The sequence below is a fragment of the Sesamum indicum genome, linkage group LG2 (genome assembly GCF_026168435.1).
Source record: "Sesamum indicum cultivar Baizhima isolate 11 linkage group LG2, ASM2616843v1, whole genome shotgun sequence".
Taxonomy (NCBI): Eukaryota; Viridiplantae; Streptophyta; class Magnoliopsida; order Lamiales; family Pedaliaceae; genus Sesamum; species Sesamum indicum.
This window is the reverse complement of record NC_142658.1, coordinates 15,902,854-15,922,156: the sequence shown is the minus strand read 5'-3', so window position 1 is coordinate 15,922,156 and position 19,303 is coordinate 15,902,854. Positions and strand designations below refer to the sequence as shown.

General features: G+C 36.0%; 2 protein-coding genes across 5 annotated transcripts; one reads left to right on the top strand and one right to left on the bottom strand.

The window, feature by feature from the left end:
- Window positions 1–618: 618 nt before the first annotated feature.
- On the top strand, window positions 619–1,884 carry LOC105155826 (uncharacterized). The gene has a single exon (XM_011071797.3). It carries the CDS (start codon window positions 807–809, stop codon window positions 1,716–1,718), a length of 912 nt encoding a protein of 303 aa, XP_011070099.1. The 5' UTR covers window positions 619–806; the 3' UTR covers window positions 1,719–1,884.
- Window positions 1,885–4,211: 2,327 nt separating this feature from the next.
- On the bottom strand, window positions 4,212–12,774 carry LOC105155825 (DExH-box ATP-dependent RNA helicase DExH12). 4 transcript variants are annotated; one of them, XM_088877486.1, is made up of 6 exons: window positions 12,621–12,774; window positions 12,461–12,513; window positions 9,184–12,341; window positions 8,326–8,715; window positions 4,979–8,207; window positions 4,212–4,479 (listed from the first exon to the last, which is right to left on the bottom strand). In XM_088877486.1, exons 3-5 carry the CDS (start codon window positions 12,130–12,132, stop codon window positions 5,025–5,027), a joined length of 6,522 nt encoding a protein of 2,173 aa, XP_088733612.1. In that variant the 5' UTR covers window positions 12,133–12,341; window positions 12,461–12,513; window positions 12,621–12,774; the 3' UTR covers window positions 4,212–4,479; window positions 4,979–5,024. The 4 variants fall into 4 exon arrangements, with proteins under 4 accessions (XP_088733612.1, XP_011070097.2, XP_088733613.1 ...); XM_011071795.3 differs by having other exon boundaries at window positions 9,184–12,161; XM_088877487.1 differs by having other exon boundaries at window positions 9,184–12,137.
- Between the last annotated feature and the right edge of the window lie 6,529 nt (window positions 12,775–19,303).

Here is a 19,303-nt window from a genome sequence, read left to right as displayed (position 1 = left end):
TACAAGAATTGTAATTAAGTTTGATGAATATGGATTTTGAATATGTCATTTAAACTTTTACAACAATCAAATTCTTTAACATTATTTGAAGGGTTGTTGCCTTCTTCGTTTGTCACGTTGAGATGTTAAAAGCATATCAAAATTGTATCGATGTTTGGTACGTATTAAATATTGCACGTAATAATTTATTAAAGTGTCGATGTAGTATGGAGTCAAAACTATTTGATGATCCGGCCATTCTTTTAACAACAACAAAGGAAACAAGTACATAATGGGGGCTATAATAATCATAAACTCACCAAAAAAACCCTAACAAAATTACATGTTGATCAAAAGGACCAAACACAAACTAATCAATTCTTTCTACCTTTGTAAATAATTAATGTTATTTTTGGTAGGCCCATCAGGAGATATTGCCATAATTATTCTTCTCTTACAACCTTTCCCCTTTCTTCGCCCTTCATTATTATTTTCTTGTTTCTTTACCATGCTCCACGTGCGTAATTCTCATGCACCCAGAAGGGTGTTTTGGTAATCTCCATCCGTATGTGAGATTCCATGTTTTAGTGCTATTGCTCTCATTTAATATCACTCCACGTCGTCTCCATTCCCCTTTTTGTTCCAGCTCAAAACCTCTACGGCTCTACCCATCACACACTATGTGATTGTTGGTATTCATACACATTAATGCATATACATACGCATTTACATGCACAATACAATATATATAATATATATAGAGAGAGAGAGAGAGGAGAGAGAGGAGAGAGAGAAAGCTTGAGGGGTCTTTGTTAGTCGTCAGAAAAATGGCGACAGGATGGGTGAAGTCATTGCAATGCAAGTCAAAAGCATTAGACGACGTAGTTCACAACCACCACCGCCATCACAACCACCACTCAGACCCTAAGAACTGCCGCCGCCACCACCACCATTCTTTATCCCATTCCTCCAGCTGCAGAAACAGCGTTCAGAGTCTCAAAGATATAGTTGAAACTACCAAACAATCAAAACCCAAGAAGCCAAAGCCACCCAACTCGCCCCTAGCGCCGCCGTTTAGACGACCCGTTTCAAGAAAACCCGAACCAGGCCAACAACAGCTGCCGACGATCAGAACCCGGTCCAGCACCGCCGAATCTTTCTTCCCGTCGCTCACGGAGCTCCCCGAAGGCCATCCTTCGCGTAATGTGGTGGAGATAATCTTTCACACGAGATGGGGGGACAATAGCTTTTCGGGTCAGGTCGAATTGGTGTTCAAGGTCCAGAATCTGATCCGGACCCTGACCCGGTTTGAGGAGTACCGAGAGATGGTCAAATCCCGCGTGAGCTCCACAGACGCGGCGGACGGCGGTGAAGACCACGCGCGGTGTGTTACAGACGGGAATGAGGTCTTGAGATTCTACTGCCTCGGCGCGACATCAGGCGGAGGCGCGTACGAGGCCGGCTGCGGCGCATGGGCTTTGTACGGTGGCAAAGGTGCGGCTCTGTGTACGTATTCAGAGAGCGGTTGCGCTCATGAGAATGCGGGTGGCGGGCGAGGGAGGCGGGCCATGCTGGTTTGCCGGGTCATAGCGGGTCGGGTCTGCAAGAGACCCAAAAGTTTAGACCCGTTGCTGGACAGTGGGGTCGGGTATGACTCAGTAAGTGGTGAGAACGGTGCACTACTCGTATTTGATTCACGCGCGTTATTACCATGCTTTCTTATTATCTATAAATTGTAAAAACATGTGTCGGACATTTATTAGTCCAATTTTTTTTTATGTTACTAATTCCGCTTATAGATATTTAGCAATGTGTAATTTTTGGGGTGTAATTATAGGAAATTAGCTCTATAAATATTTTCTACTTTTTCTTAGAAATTGGGAAATAAAAGTCTCATTATTCTTATTTTGATTTTATTACTTGGTTTGTTCTTTGGGGCAATGAGAGAACATAAGTAGATAACATGTTTTTTCATGTCACGGGTATTACTCATGTAATTTTTTTTTTCCTTGTTTGGGATAAAAACAATAATTGAATCAATATATCAATCAAACACCTCAACAAAAACAAAGAGGTTAATTGCACCTATATTTCTTCTAAAAATATAAAATTATATTTTTTTTAAAAAATATTTTGATATTTCTTCTGAAAATTCACTATTTACACCTAACTCCATTTTGTTAGGATTTAGACGAAAAAATGGTGACGATAACATTTTCAATTTTACCTCTCATTTAATATTTTTATGTAATAATTGTGTACTTATAAAGGAAAAAAAATGAAATGATATTAACCTCAGCCCCTCTCTCTCTATATATATATATATATATATTATATTTATCTCTTTATTACTATAAAAATACATATATGAGAATGTAATTAAGGGACAAAATTTAAATTTATGTAATTTTTTTTTCTTACATCAACATTCTGCATCCAAACACTTATGGAAGGGGTTTAGGTGTAAATTGAGAATTTCTAAAAGGGTATAAAGTGTTATTCCATTTTTTTTTTTTTCAAAAACATTGAAATTTAGCTTTTTAGGGAGGATTTAAGTGTAATTAACCCTAAAAATGTTCTAACTACAAATGACCATAACATAATAGATTACAACCAATTCATATAAAGTAAACCAAGTATTCACATGTGTGGAATTCGAATTTATAACTTTATATTTGTTTACGAAGGAATGTAAATAGATTGAGCCAAGCACACTATAATATTGTTCAAATTCATTTAAATTATTATCGAGATTGAAAAAATATGTTCGAATTTGGTTTGATTAATAATCTATTTAAAGTTGGACAAGCTTAATTAATTTGATTGGGTATGAACCAAGCTCGAACAATTTAATATTTTCAAGTATATTTTATTATTCTGTCTCTAAGCAAATTGAACTCGAGATTAACTTCACACCATATGGAAGGAAAGATTGTGCTCAAGTTTTGGTTTGTTATGTGTTAAGTTTAAAGATTCGAGCTCAAAACGAGGTTTTATCGATCGATTATAAATTAAATATCTAATAATTTGATTTATTTTTCAATCTTATTCTATAAAATTTTAATTTTAATCATTAAACTAAGACTCCGTTGGTCTACTGTCATTTTTCTTGACCACATACAGTTTAGCAGCAACACTGGAAGAAATATGAGTTAACTATGTAGTTAAAAGTAAAAAAATTGTGGTGATTATTAATTACTCCGAATAACACAACGGTCATTAGTTTTTGTGTTTGCATGTAACTAAAACTCATAGTAAATATTTTGATCACAGCTAAATTCTTAATTAAAATTAAGTTTTTGCATAGATATGTTTCGGTCTCGAATACAAATACTGATTTATCATAATTTTCAAATCGTAATCATTTATAATATAGGGACTCAATCATTTTTATTAATTTTTTTTAAATCAAAATATTTATATTAACTTATTTTCTTATCTTTATATAACTTAGGTAATTAATTTTACAAAAAATAAATAATATATTTACATTAAATATTTATATATATATATAAATATATAAAGGATGTGCCAGTGACTTTTGCATTATTTACAGGTGCAAATCAACAACGGTAAGTAGTACTTCTGGAGAATATTCTGATCACAAAATTGTGTCCACTTCAAATTTTGATGGAGCCAATTTATATAACTTGGAATTCTGTTTGCAAGTGGGAAGTCTTTTTAGTAAAGGAAAAAATAGGCTGCTAATGAGACAAAGTTATTTGATATTTTCAACCGTCAAGATTTGTGTCCAATTTTGATTCCACCTCTTTATGTTATTAAGGCTTAGATCAAATTGATGCCCCGTGATTTTAAAAGTCAAATTTTATTATATACGTAGATTGTTATTCTACTGCATGATAGATATTTTTTAAATTTTATTTTTTTTATATTATTGATCAAATGTGATTATTTTAATTGTCTTTACTAAGTATTGATATCCAACTTTAATTATTACAATTGAATTATTTCAATTAATAATAGTTCATTGTTTCAAATAAAATATATATATTACACCTCTCTACAAATATCACTTCTAAAATTATTAAATCAAATATTAACAAAATTCTGCAAAAATGAATGGCATCTACAATTTAATTTTATTTTTGAATTAACATGTCAGTATTGAGACAAATATTCTTCAATTGATAAGAGATACGGGCGCATGGAGCAGAAGAACACCATGCAAATTATGCACTGAGCTGGTCCTGTGACAGTCGACACTCCAAAAATTCCAGACAAAAGTTAATTAGATTGCAATCTCAGAAACAAATTTTCCAAATCCCAGATTCTCAATACAACAGGAGCAAGTTAGGAGCTATTGAACGTCAATGTAACCAGAGATAAAAGAGTCATTACAAAACAAGTAGCAGTTAATATCATTCTACAACAAACGACAGATTTACGCCTCGCCAAGTAGGTGTTGTACACATCTCATCGGGCCAAAACCGCTATATTAGCACTTGCATTCTACGCAGCTAGCTCAGCAAACCAGAGTCTCTGTCAACAGAAATTTGGAAATATGTTGGTATTGTTTTTAACGTCACGAATATCAAATGACTAGCAAACATGAAACATTTGAAATTCATCTACAAGTTTCAAGAACAAGAATGAGATCAAGGGCGTGGTTTCCCCAATAGACAACTCAGTCAAACACACCATATCAATGAGCCATGCTGGTTGTCAGAAACATTTAAACCTGTGTGACTGAATAAATTCATTCCTCAAAAAGCACTGAAGATGAAGATCTTTTAAGCATATTCTTGGAACGGACTTGCTTATCTCCCTAGAAAAGGTGTTCATTCTCAAGCCTTTTGGCAACCATGTGATTAACGAACAGACTATAGCTTCAAACAATTGATGCAGCAATTAACATGGGTATAGGCTTCTGTGGTAAACTATTTAACATTTTGACAAACATCGATAAAATAAATAAATTGTATATATATGCAAGGAACGAAAAGAACAGGGAAAACAATTTATGGAGATCGATGCTTACATGAATATCCAGTCATCAAAGTTTTGCTTGGCATCGCTCATCATCTTCAACTATCCTCTTCCATAGTTGCTGCCTCCTTGACATCTACTGTGAAGCTATACTCCTGATCACACCCTAGATAAGAATCACACATAAAATACAGTGTGTATGTCTTCTTTCCAGGTTCCGCAGGGGCAGTAAAGTCAAGTTTCACTCTGGACTTCCTCTGAAGAGCAACTCTTTTGATAGCAAGCAATTGGTTAGTTTTCGTGTCACCAACCACCAGCCACCACCCTTCTTCTTTTGATTTAGGATATCTGGGTGCATCCACAGGTCCGACTTCTGTCCTTCCTTCAAGATCTCGTTCAAGACTGACATGCACACTAACATCTTCTCCAGTTCTAACATTATCACTATCCAGCACCTCATAAGTCAAATCAATGTTTGGAAAACGATTACAAAAACGAGCAATATCCATTAACTGTAAGTCTGACATTTGCAGGAGCTCTCGTCTTTCATCATCCTCCATCTCTACCAGATCAAAGACTGTCTCAATACTTTTCCCACGATTTTCCTGGCACCTCTTGGCCAATTCTTTTGTGAAGTGAGGCAGTTGGAGGAGCATGGAGTCGCGCTCCCATATTCCTTGGGTTACCATCTGACTGACTTCCATGGCAAGGAGGGCCAGGTTAAGCCAGCCATTGCTTGAAATAACATCAACCATGGCCTGAAGCAGCCTGCTTGCATAAATTAGCACCTCTTGTTGGTCGGAAGCCAGGTTTCCGCCTATCGTTTGCCTAGAGAAGTGAGCTTGTAATAGAGCATTTGCCTTCACGTTTGGATCCGTGTGCTTTGGGTTCTCAAAGGTGAAGCGCTGGTGATTGATTAATCTACGTATCAACTCTTCTTCACCAGGTCTTATTGGAAGCTGTTCATACTCTGAAGCGGAGGCCAAAATTTCCAAAAGACCCTTCAACTTTGTTTTAGAAGTCAGAGAAGAACTGAAGCGCTCAATTGTGGTGTAACTGATGTAATAATAAGAAGCAATCATGCCAAGATTCAGAGGTGACAACAAAAATTCATCCTCAATAGCGACACATTTACTTGCTTCTAGATCACTGATAGTGTTCTCCACGAGCTCTGAGAGATGATCAGAAAGATGCCTGTGACTGACACCCTGAAGATTATAATAGTTCGGATTCTGTGTGAGCCTTCTGTACATAAATGTCCAAGTTAGGTAGTCTACTGCATCCTGCTTGTTTTGTATGACTCCCACAACAACCTCAGCATTTAGATTATCATGCAGATAATGATGCAAATGGCTTTCCACTGGGAAGGCTTCATACAGAAACTTCTTGTAATATTCTTTACGTGGTGCATGACAAAGGATGACACATTTTCCAGAGTTGTCTACAAGAGGTCGACTGGCATGACCCATCATCTGCAACAAATCAGTGACAGGATAATCAGTGTGAGCATTTTCCCTGCCATCATAATACTGTGTTCCCATAACCACCACCAGATGCGCTGACAGTGGGACTCCCCAACACATCGAGCTGCTCATCACACAGACTTGAATCCACCCTGTTTCAAAAAGTGTTTTCACTATATCCAGATCTGTGCTGCTTAGACCCTCATGCAAATAACTGACTCCAAATTGAATTGTCTCCTTCAACATAGGTTCCTTGATGTTGGCAACAAATGGCTCCAGCTCTTCTGCAGACTGTAATAAGAACAAGGGCTTTTGCTCACTGTCCACACTCGAATATGTCATCAGATCCACAGCAGTGAGACGGGCATGCTTCCTGGTAGGAACAAACACAATTGCAGGTTTTCCATTCTTAGCATGCTGCATGATTGCAGTGTAAGTAGGTTTTGTCATAGCTTGCATCCTGGCTTCAAAATTAGCAATGTCAATACCCTGAATGTGAATTTCAAGAGGCACTGGCCTAACGCCAGGAGGAAAATTGAAAAGACCATGAGATGTGGCACCAATCCATTCTCCCAGATCCTTGGCATTCGCAAGAGAAGTTGACAGTGCGACAATACGAATTCTGTTCTCCAGCTGACTAGCAATGTACCGCATCCTAGAGACAATGATTTCCAAGATAGGACCACCTTGACCCCCAATTAAATGAAGCTCATCAATAATGAAGAGACTAACCTGCTGAACATGCTTCCGCTGTTTCCATCGGCGGGACAAAGCATCCCATTTCTCAGGGGTGCTGATAATTATTTGACCTTTCTCAAGAAGCTTCAAATCTGTTGCAGTCTCCCCAGTTAACTCAACCACTCTCATTCCAAGACCCTCCCCAAATTTTTTGTTCCAATCTTGATACCGTTCCTTTGCAAGAGCTTCAATAGGAGCAATATACACAGCCCGCATGACACCATCAGGTCCTTTTTGATGATTTCTTAGAATGGCAAACTCAGCACATATGGTCTTCCCACTACCAGTGGGCGCAGCAACCAAAACATTGTCATCTGAGTTATACAAGATGGTAAAGACCTGGGTCTGGACAGGATTGAAATGCTTGAATTGTTGATAAAGGGCTTCATATGCTGGGTTCCGCAATGCTGTCACAGGAAGTGGCTGCAAATCCAGCAACTCCGTTGGAGGTGGATACTTCTCAGGCAAAATGAGGTGCCTGAAAGAAACTGGAAGAACAGTCTGCGCCCCTAGCCATCTATCAGACACAACATTAATGAAGTACTGAGGAGGTAGCGGTTCATATATGGGTATGGTGAAATTCAGAGTGTGATCCTCATCAATATACTGTTTCTTCAGCATGAAATATTCATGATGAAGAATATATTCGCCATCATTATCCTCAACAATGATCCAAAACGGCTCCACATACCCATGGACCTTGTCATCCCACTGGAAGTCGGGGGTAATGGTCAGTTCAACCCTCAAAACAGAGCGAGTAATTGGTTGAACGTGTGCGCTCAGGTTTAGCTTCGGGAACTGATGAATAAATTTATGGAGTGTTCTTCCCATCTTAGGAAAACGAATGAGTTCACCAATCTCCTGTGAAGAGAGATCATAGTACCTTTCCCAGGCCAGATCTTTCTTTTCCAACTTCATCAGAATTTCATTTGGAATACCATGGAATTGGCGGAGTGGTGTCTGCACGCTCCACATCCTCTTGCCTATCATTTTGCATAGTTTCAATGCCTTCTCGGCCAATTGGGCCCATCCCCTTTTCAGAACTATCTCAAACAGCGCGCGCATTAGACGTCCAGCACTCTGCAAACGAATCGCACATATTCAAAACAATTATTATAGAAAAAATATGGCAGCATCTACAAGAAGAGAATCAAAATTTGAAAAAATGGAAACTCAAATAGAAAAATGCAGTACCAACCTGAGTAATAAAAACCATGTCAGATGTTAATGACAGTCCTTCAAGCTTCAACTGTGAAATATATGCTTGAAGTAAAACATTAATTTTCGCACTAGGTTCCTCTAGACTTTCTTTGATTGGTATCGGGACGCGGTCTAAAAGCTTGGCTAGTTCCATCTTCTCATCCTGTCTCACAGTTACATATTTGAACTCTTCACTAAGGGAGAACAAACGACAAAGCTCGATATCACCCATTGTTGGCTTCAAATGCTCATTGTATGTCGATATTGTCCCGTGAGTTATATAGTAATAGCTCGCAATGCGGCCCAAGTCAGTAACCTGGAAATAGCCACTTTTCCTATCATACTTCACCAGGTTATTCTTATCCAATATTGTAGCAGCTGAATGGATCTGAAATAGCATTACAAGAGAAGTTATTCAACAGAAAAACTGATGAGTTACGAAGCCACTTCGGAGTAAAATATTGAGAGTTCTTAAAGTAAATCAGAACAAAAAATGTAGCGTCCAGAGATGAAAAGAACTTTGATCTTCTTACTTTTGTTCTTACTTTCTGCCTTTTCAGGTTTAGGGGGGACAAGGGTCGAGGCAAGCATAAAGCAGAGCAAGAAAATCATCAAATAGTGCAATCACCACCACGCAAAAAAAAAAGAAAGAGAAGCAAAAAGAAAGAGAAAGAGACAGCAAAATAGACTCTTGCTACAAGTGAAATACAACTATACAAACACAAATTCTTCGTGTTAGTATTTTGTCATTCAAATCAGTGTATTCACAATAGGGCAGAACCAACCTAAACACAGAGCTAAAGAGGGATTGACAAAATCTTAAGAAATCAGAGAACGAAGTATATGTAATGCTTACCAGATCAGCTCTTCTTTCCTCCAGCGTTTCGTCTCGTTTCAGAACATCAGGTGCCAAACCATAGAGGGTAGGATTCCGCACCATGCGAACACAAAGGTAAGTGTATAAGAGCCATTTGCATGCTTCCTTAGCATTCTGCACAGTTCCTAGGACGATTTCTGCATTCAACTGATCAGCCAATTTCGAGATAAACTGACTTTCAATAGGAAGCTGCTGATTCATTAATGACAGATAATACTGCAATTCACTATGTCCAGTTATAATTATGCCTTCACCATAGGTGTCATACTGAGGCCTTCCAGCGCGACCAAGCATCTGCATGACATCTAGAGGACTTAACTCGGTCCATGCTCCTTTCTCGGGATTGTAGATTTGAGTACCTTTGATAATAACAGTATGAGCAGGCAAATTGACACCCCAGGCCAGAGTTGCAGTAGAAACCAAGACTTGTACGTGGCCATCTGCAAAAAGCTCCTCAACAATTTGCCGGTCAGCTCTAACCATCCCAGCATGATGAATTGCAAAACCATATGGCAATAGATCCTTCAGATCACTGCTCTTCACCAGCTCAGTGTGACTCTGAAGAATTTCACGGCTTGCACTATCCTCCTTCAAGAATTTACCAAGAGTGTCATTAGCAAGGGCAGTATCACGAATTGCACGAGCCGTCTTGGTAGTCTCCTTCCTTGAGTGCACAAAGATCAGCACTTGATGTTTTCCAGCAACACTGATAACCTTCTCATAACACACATCATTCATCAACTGAAATCTCTGTAATGGCTTCTTTACTGTAATCCCAATGTACTGCTGAGCCAGAGGAACAGGCCTGTAGCTATTATCGAAATGGAAGAGCCCCTTATCTAATTTAACCCGCAAAAATATTGCCACATCTTCATAGTTGGGAAGTGTAGCAGATAAGCCAACCAACCGAATGTGTTCTTTTGTGGTTTCAATTTGCCTAACAGTTCTTGCAATAATACTTTCAAGCACAGGACCTCTATTATCATGCAGAAGATGGATCTCATCAATAATGAGAAGTTTTACAAGTTGTGTATATGTCCGATCACCTGATTTTCTGGTAATAATGTCCCACTTCTCAGGGGTTGTCACTATAATCTGAGTCTCTTCAATCTGCTGACGTGTCAATGTTTGATCACCACTCAGCTCTTTAACCTTGACACCATATTGCTCTAGACGATTAGAAAGGTTGCCTACCACCTCAGCGACCAGAGCCTTCATAGGCGCAACATATACGATCTTATAATTGTTGTGATTAATAGACCCATCTTCATTCATATTCAACGCAATCTGCTGAAGTATCGTAAGCATGGCAACATTTGTTTTCCCAGCCCCAGTAGGAGCACATAATAAGATATTCTCTGCACTGAATAGTGCGGTCTCATAAACTTTACTCTGGACCCTGTTCAACTGGCTCATTCCTTTGAAAGCTGGTTGTGCCCAGTCAGGCATGTCCGAGATCTTCACAAGTTTTTCTCCAGAAGCCAATGGTACTGGCTTCAGAGCTGGCACATGAACTTCTTCATAACCCTTCCTATGATTTCTATAAGAACCCACAGGAAGCTCACATTTTTTGTTTGCCATTAACAAGCCACCTTGGTGGAAGGCAAGGCTCTCAAGGTCAAGCAGTTGACGCTGCCCCTTCAACCAACCACCATCGGCATCTCTATCAACTAGCTCGCGACGCTCGCGATCACCATCTCCACCAGTTTCATCCTTCAGTCGCCGAGCCTCCTCCCTAATGCTTTTCTCCAAGTTCTTCTGCCTCTCCTTTGCAGTAGCTCGAGTGGCATGTAATTGCTCCAGGATCGAAGCATGTTCAGGTCCTAATCCCATCATTTCCTCTTCAATCTCCTTTCTCTTCTCCTGATCTTCAGCCCTTGCCAGGCGGGTACACCATACTACTTTCAACCTATTCTGCAATAAATATTTTATAAGACTAAACTTATCAAACTGCAGATGAACCAACAGCTTGGTCTCAACTTCACGGTCATCACCTTCAGCAAGAATTTTCAGGACCTCTTCTGCAAGCTTTTGACTCTGCTGGGGATCAATATTCTGGTCATAAGCTTGCGAGATCTTCCTTTGAAGCCAATACGCATCAATATCCTGGACGTTCAAGCTCATTCCCTCGCTGGCTTCCTGCTCCTCATCATCATCAATTCCACCACCCATCTGCATAGCCCCAGAACCATCCGCTTCTGCCACATCATCATCATCCTCTTCGTCCTCAGGTACCATATCCAGATCGCTCTCTTCCTCTTCCTCTTCATTCTCCTCAAACTCAACAGCAACACCAACATCATCATCAAGACTATCATCTCCATTAACAGCAGCATCGCCAGCATCACCACCATCATGATAATCAGTAATCAGCCTCCCTATTGATACCAACTGGTCAAAAGTATGGTTGGGAATGGGGTTCAACAACTTCTCAATCTCCTTCTTCTTATCAGGATTCTTGATGGTTTCATTCTTGAGGACCGCCAAAATCTCATCAGCAGCACCACTTACAATATTGAGAGGCTGCCCGCCCAACTGTTGCTGAATAACACTGAGCATGGCTTCATAAGCAGCCCTCGTCTCCTTCGTCTTGGGCTGATAAACACTTTCATCTGAAGAAGTGAGGACACTCTCCTCCTGAAGACGCCTCTTCTTGCTCCTAGGAGGAGCAGCATCAAAAACAGGCTCCCGGTCCTTCTTCTTCTTGGATTTCTTGAGTTTCTCCTCCAATTCAGGGGGTTTATCCCTATAAGCTCGGTCGCCAAAGGATTTTGGGTCAATCTTCCCCCAAAGGGATTCTGGTTCACCAGTAGGCTCATGGGTGTCGCGAGGGCGAGAGTCAGTAGTGAGGACAAGGCTCGAGTTAGCTCTATACTCATACTGCTTGAACCGGGCATGGGCCTCCGCACCACCACCAGGGTGAGCCATCTTCTCTGGTCAATGGTTAAGAGAATTTCCTAACTTATAACAAGCGGAAGCCTTTAATCAAGGACTAGTCTCAAGCCAATCAGTCCAGACCAAAAAACACTGAAGTGCGATGAGACTTTAACTAGAAATCTAGTTTATCAACTCTTCCTAGTGTTTGCAATATATGCAGGAGAAAGGTCGAAAGTACAAGAAAATTGTGCCGAATTGTCCTGGATACAATGTAATCGACTAAAATCACTGAACAAATAGCAAAAACACGTATACAAATGGGAATGAACTTAAAATACCAGATGAAACCAAAATCAGAAAAGCGGCGAAATAGACTTGCCTAAATACGAAATCCCCAAACAAATCAGCCACAGCCTTAAACCCTCTTATACACTGCGAACAATTGGAAAGAGCGGGAAAGGGAGAAATGAGAGGATTAACAAAATTTTATCACACATATATGAATCGAAGCATTCATAAACAGAAAACAGAAGAATTACCTGGTGCCTGCGTAGGCTGGCTTGGGTCGCAGAGAGAGTGAAAACCCCCACAGATATACACACTCAGTGTAGAGAGAGAGGGAGGGTTTTGATATGCAATATTGAAATTGTACAAGGGTTTAAGGTTCAGATTAAGGTTTAAGACTTTATCAAATTCTGTCGGATCTGTCAGAACTTATTTCACCTTTATATAAAATTATTTTATAATTCTTAATTATATTGATATATAGATTGAATAGCATTGTTCAGCTACTTAATTTATTCAAATATTAATGTAATAATATAATTACTATTTTTATCTCAATAAAAGTTTATATGTTATTATATACTAGCATAGAATCCGTGTTATGCACAATTTCTTATTTTCAACTATATATTTTTCATAATATATCGCATTATAGAAAAATCTTCTACGTAGAATAAAAATTTTCACCTTTAATAGATTCAAAATAGTATTTTTGAATTTTTTTTAATCTATTTTGGTTATTATCTGCTAATCGTGATATTCTTTTACACATACAACATATTTCTATTTATAAAGAACTGTATTAATATGAGGATAAATTACAACAAACTTTTATGATATTTGGTATAATTACAAACATTTCTTTGTTATTTAAAAAATTATAAATACTCCCTCGATGTTTGATGAAATTATATAATCTTTGGATGGAAGTATGAAATTATCAACTTTGCCCTACTGCATTTTTTTATTTTTTTAAAAAAGTAAAAATTTATAAAAGAATGAATGGAGTGGGTGAAAAAAATTAAAAATTATAAAAAAAAGATATTCACTTAATTCATAAAAAAATTAAAAAATAAATAAAATTATAATTTTTAATCGACAACGACATTTAGGTTAGCCAAACTCATCTTGACATGACAATTGTCAATATCCATGACTCGATAATGAGACTTAGACTAGGGGGCTATAGAAGACCCACTTCCAGCTACTCAAGACTCATTGAAATTCTGAGTAGGAGAAGAATCAGAAAACTTTTTAAAAGACCCGAGTTTTTAAAATTAAAAAATCAACTCAAATTTTCTAAAATATCGAAATCCCTCAAAACAAGTGAACAAATAAAGAATCGACTCAAGCTTTTAGTTCACATGCATACATTTTGCGGATGAATGGTAGTTAATAGTTACTATAAGCCCCTCTCATCAATATTTTGAAAAAACAAAGTTAGAAACTTCTTACTCTTTTTAAAAATCTTATTTTTTTGGACAAAATGCATAAAAATCCCCCTATATTTTAAAAAATTTGCAAAAAAACCCCTCTATTTTTAGAATAGGTTAAAAGCTCCCATGTGTTTTGTAAAACTCAGTTCAATCGCTCCCTCTTCGTTAAATCCAACTAACGATGTTAATTTTTTAGAAAATAACCGTTATACCCTTACTTAATATATATTATTTCTTATTTTAATGTCTGTTGGATCTTTTTTTTATCATATATAGATCGTTCGATCTAATCAATTGATCTCAACGATTAGATTTTAAAAAGAATAAAAGATCTAAATTCAACAAATTATTTAACTTATATTATATATAAATAATTTAAAATTTTAAAAATATATTATTATTATTATATATTAAAAAAATAACTACATTCATTGATATTTGTTATAATTACAAATACATCATGTTAAATTAAAAAATTACAATTAACCCGATTAATGTTTATTCCATCTTAAATGTAACTTTCAAAGTGCACAGTGGTCTAGATCAGTCCAAAATCGGCATGGACCAACTCAAAAAAGCCCGATCCAGGACCAATCAACTACTGTTCATAATTGGTCTTGGAAGTGTCCTGAGTTTTTAAATGAGTCCCAATTGTATTTATTTTTAAACCCAAGACCAGACAATGAACCAGCCCTGTTGAACCCCAGACCAAGACATAACTGACCCAGGACCCGTCCAGAATCGACCCAGGACCAATTAGACCTGTTTATTTATTTATTTTCCTTATTTGGGCTGAGCCCAAACCATAAAAATATGATTTGGGCTCAACCCAAATTTTATACTAAGTTCAAGAAGGTGGGTGGGGGGGGGGGGGGGGGGGAAGGGGGGGCTGGTTTGGGCTCCATATATTTAGATCCAACCAATGGTAAAAAATATGACCGTTGGTTGCAATCTACATTAGGGGCAAGTTTAGGTTGTTTCTCTCTCTCTCTCCTTTTTTCTTTTTGTTGTCAAAATATTGAGCTAAAATTATGTTGCATTGCCTTTTTTTTGCCTGCATTTTTTGTATTATTTTCGCCAAAATCTCTCTTTTTCTATCAATTCTACAAATTATGAAATTAAATTATAATATTTGGAAGTCAATCTCGGCTATTGATTTTGAAGATTTCGTCAATTGTTCAGTATTGTTGTTTTTCAATCTTTTAATTATTTAATTATTGCATTTGTTATATTATTTGTTTGATTAATTGTTATATTAGTTTTTTTTAAACATGAGTAGATTCGGACCTTTTGGAAAAAAGAATTTCGTCCTCTAGTGTATGTTCTACTCCTTCCCCTAACCTTTCTATTATGACTACTACAAAATCAAACTAGTAAAATTTGGGGCTTTTTAAGTTAATAACGGAACAAGAACAAGCCACATGTCATGTTTGTAAAATAAAACTTTTAAACATACAAAAAATAGTGGTACCGAAACTTTAACTAGACACACCACTTCTTGCTTTCTTGGTTGGGATAATGCCGATGTCTTTCACAAAAACATTTGCAAAGAACCCCAAGTGGTTCTTTAAATAATTTTATTTATAAACACGAGAAAATGAGATTAGGACTTGCTAGATTAGTTTTTCTAACCCAACTTCTATTTAAATATGCCGAAAATCAATGTTTGGTGGAAAATAACTTCATGTAGATGTGTTCGTCATATATTACATCTTTGTGTAAAGGATGGCTTAGATGCTATAGATCATAGCATAGAGAGAATCAGTCGACCATTTGGAATTTTTTCTATTTTAGATGATTTAAAGAAAACTAAAACAACAAATACATATAGATCGTCGTATGAGTTAACACATTATGTACAACTACAATTGCAAAATGATCACGATGAATTTGATATTTTGGGATGATGGAAGTCAAAACAAGAAAATTTTTAATTCTTTCTTCTATTGCACGTGATGTACTAATGTCACAAATGTGTTTAGTAGCTTCTAAAAGTGCTTTCAGTGCAGGTGAAAGGACGATCATAGATAAAAGAAATCGATTAAGTCCAAAGTTAATAAAGTTTTGTGATTTATGAAAAGATTGGTTTGATCAAGAATGGAGGAAGAAACAATTTGAACGCGAAGGGAACAAATACAAACCACCAACATTCGATAGCGAGGATGATGATAATGATGAAAAACCAATTTTACCGTCAAAATTTTTTGATCAAGAGAGTGGTGGAGAAGACATTGGCTTTGAAAGGATTATATTATCCACGCACACAATATCAGTATGGAGAAGGATCATCAAATATGTACGAGTTGGAAAACGATTCCTGAATAATTTTTCGCAATATATAATATATGTTCTTTAATATTTATGGTTAATTTTCTATTTATTTATTTTCTTTTTTATATTTGATATGTAAATTTCTAAATTCAATTTAATAAATTTAAGGTATTTTGATCAATTTCTTAAATTTAATTGTGGTTGTCTTATTAAATATATAAATAATAAATTAAATCTAACAAAAAATTATAATAAAACTTATAACTAGAACAAGAAAAAAATTACAGAATGAACTTAAATAAAAGTTTAACTAACAATTTTAAAATAAGAAATTTAATAATAACAAGCTCAAAAAATATATTTTTAAAAGTAGAACGAAAAAATTGATTTTTTTAAAGTTTGAAAAGTTTAATAATCCTACTAATATCAAATTAATTAGAAGAATAACATAAAAATTATTATAAATTATTAAATGTAAAAAAAAATGGCCCAATTGGACTAGACCATTAGCCCAGCCCGATTGGACCAAGCCTAGACAATCCTGGGCCATGGGTTGGGTGGTCTCAAGTGGGCCTAGGCCGGTCCAACCCAGTCCGGCCCACTGCACACCTTGATGTAACTTCATCTAGTAAGGTTTCAATAAATTTTACATGTGATATTTCTAGGGATGGCAATGGGTTCAGGTTGGACCTGGCCGGTTTGTTAGGGAGGATTTTGAAGTCTTAAATGGGTTCCAAAGCAGGTCCGAGTCTTAGTGGTTTGGAATCGAACCCACCCCAATATATTTTTATAAAATATATTTGTACATATATAAAAAATATGTGTAAATTATTTATACTTACATATAATACATAAACTAATATCTTATAAATTAAATTAAAGATATAAATAGTTCATAAATATTTTATTTATATAAGTAAAACATATTCTAAAAAATATTTTAACCTTTCAAAAATATAACGGTCTTATATATTTATAAAGTTATTGTAATATTATTTTGTAAAAAATATATTTTTTGACAGTTTAAAATATTATCTGGGTCCAACCTGAGATTGGTTCAAGGTCCAAGTTCGGATCCATAATTTTCTTGGCTGGGGGTCCTAGGTTTTACCAAACCCACCCTAGACCCACTCCGTTGCCATCCCTAAATATTTCAAACTCACCCCTCACAAAATTGATTGTAATTTGATTATTTTTCTAACAAAAATGCCCTTTGAATCAAATTGTAATATTTTAAAAAATTATAGGGGTCAAATGTCATGATTTCCATACACTTCATGGTTAAATGTTACATTTTTTTTATTTGTTTTTTGTGATAGATCGCTGTTTATGACCATTTATAGTCATAGGAAATGTCCTATATATATATATATATATACACACACACATAATTTTGATCCAAAGATTTTTTCTTATAATTCTTACTTATTTCTGGATTCCGGGAATGATGGGCCGGGAAAATTGACATAATTACTAATATCCAAAGTACAGAAATCAAGAAAGTATGTATCACATGCAAGATTAAGAATTATTGCACCATAAAATATCAGACATCTTGTCTGCATATACAAATGTATTTGTACATAATTAAATGTAATAATTAATTCATTTGTGATGGAGAAGGTGTGGGGGGGGTCTGTCTGTTCTGTCATTGCAACTTGCAGATGACAACTCAAAAATTCACATTCTTTAACTAATTCAGTCATAAAGTAAACAAGAACAAAACAGTGTGTCTTCTCAGGTTAATGTTATCCAATACTTCAATTATTCAATTTCAGTCCAACTTGGAAATATAGTTCACTTCTTGCACTTGCGTAGCCAGTTCTTGTCTGTCTCCGACAACCAGATTCCATAACTCGGGTTCCCTAGATCGAATCTCCTTCCTTATTTTCTACCATGCATCTTATCCATTTCTACGACTCTTTATTACTTTTTATATTCATGCTATCCTCGTCATGCCCTCTATCCTGTCGCTCGGTTTATATCTCTATAATTGATTGGGTAAATTACGTCCACACTTTCTTCTTGAGGTTTGTTCTAATCACAAGTGCACCGCTGTTAGATTGTAAAACAATTATCCCACCTGAAGTTTGTTCTATCTTATACTCTTATATGTAACTTCGCTGAGAAAATAGTATTTTTGATCTCATAAGTTAGACCCGTTTCACTTCTGATCTCATTCATTCGAGATTATCAGTTTAGTCCTGTAACTTACGAAAATTAGCACTTTTGATCCTCATTCATTTTCCCATCTATAATTTAACAGCATAGGCCACGTGCACAGTACATGGTCATTAAGTATTTTTTGGCTAGAGGGTAATCGACGCATTTTCTATCTTGCGTGGTGCACTTTTGGGGAAATATAACTACATTTTACGGGAAACAAATATTTTTTTTTTAAGGAAATTAGGGTAGAAAAAAGGAAAATTTCTCTCTTCTGTCATATAAATTAAATCCCACCATTCTCATATTTTTATAAATTGAAGCCAAGTAGAAACAACATAAAGAATCATGTATTTCACAAGTTATCAAGTAGGTCAAATGGGACATTCATATACTAGTGCGGAAAAAGGGACAAATTTTCGTTCCATCCAAAAATACTTAACGTCTACGTGCTCTTACAACGATAAAATTATAGAAGAACAGTAGATGAGAGGGCCAACAATATTAAATTTTGTAAGTTACAGAATTAAAAATACTAATTTCGTAAAAGAATAAGAACAAAAATAAATCGGGCTTAACTTATGAAATAAAAAATGTTATTTTCCATAACTCCACTTTTAGGCTAGGTTCCCGGCAAGTTTGATCAACATGTGATATTTAAGAAAGACCTCTTACAGAGTTTTGACTGTATTTGACTATTTTTTCAAATCAAGATGCCCTCCGAATGAAATTGTAATATTTAAAAATTGAGAGGGTTAAATTATGATTTATTAGAAATTGTGGTTAAAATGTAATATTTAGTTTTTTTTTTCGTAAGTTATCAATTTTTTACCATTTATAGTTGTTGGGGATGCATCTATCTATATACATGCATATTTTGATCTAAGGCTTTTCTTTTATAACTTTTACATGATTTTCAGTATAGCAGTTCATAATCTAGTGACAATACATGTTGAGAAGAACCATAGATGTTTGAAGAAAACTATTGTTATGATTTTAAAAAACATTATCACTATGTTTGTTTTCATTTTCAAGTTATTTTTGGGACGAGTCAAAACATATCAAAT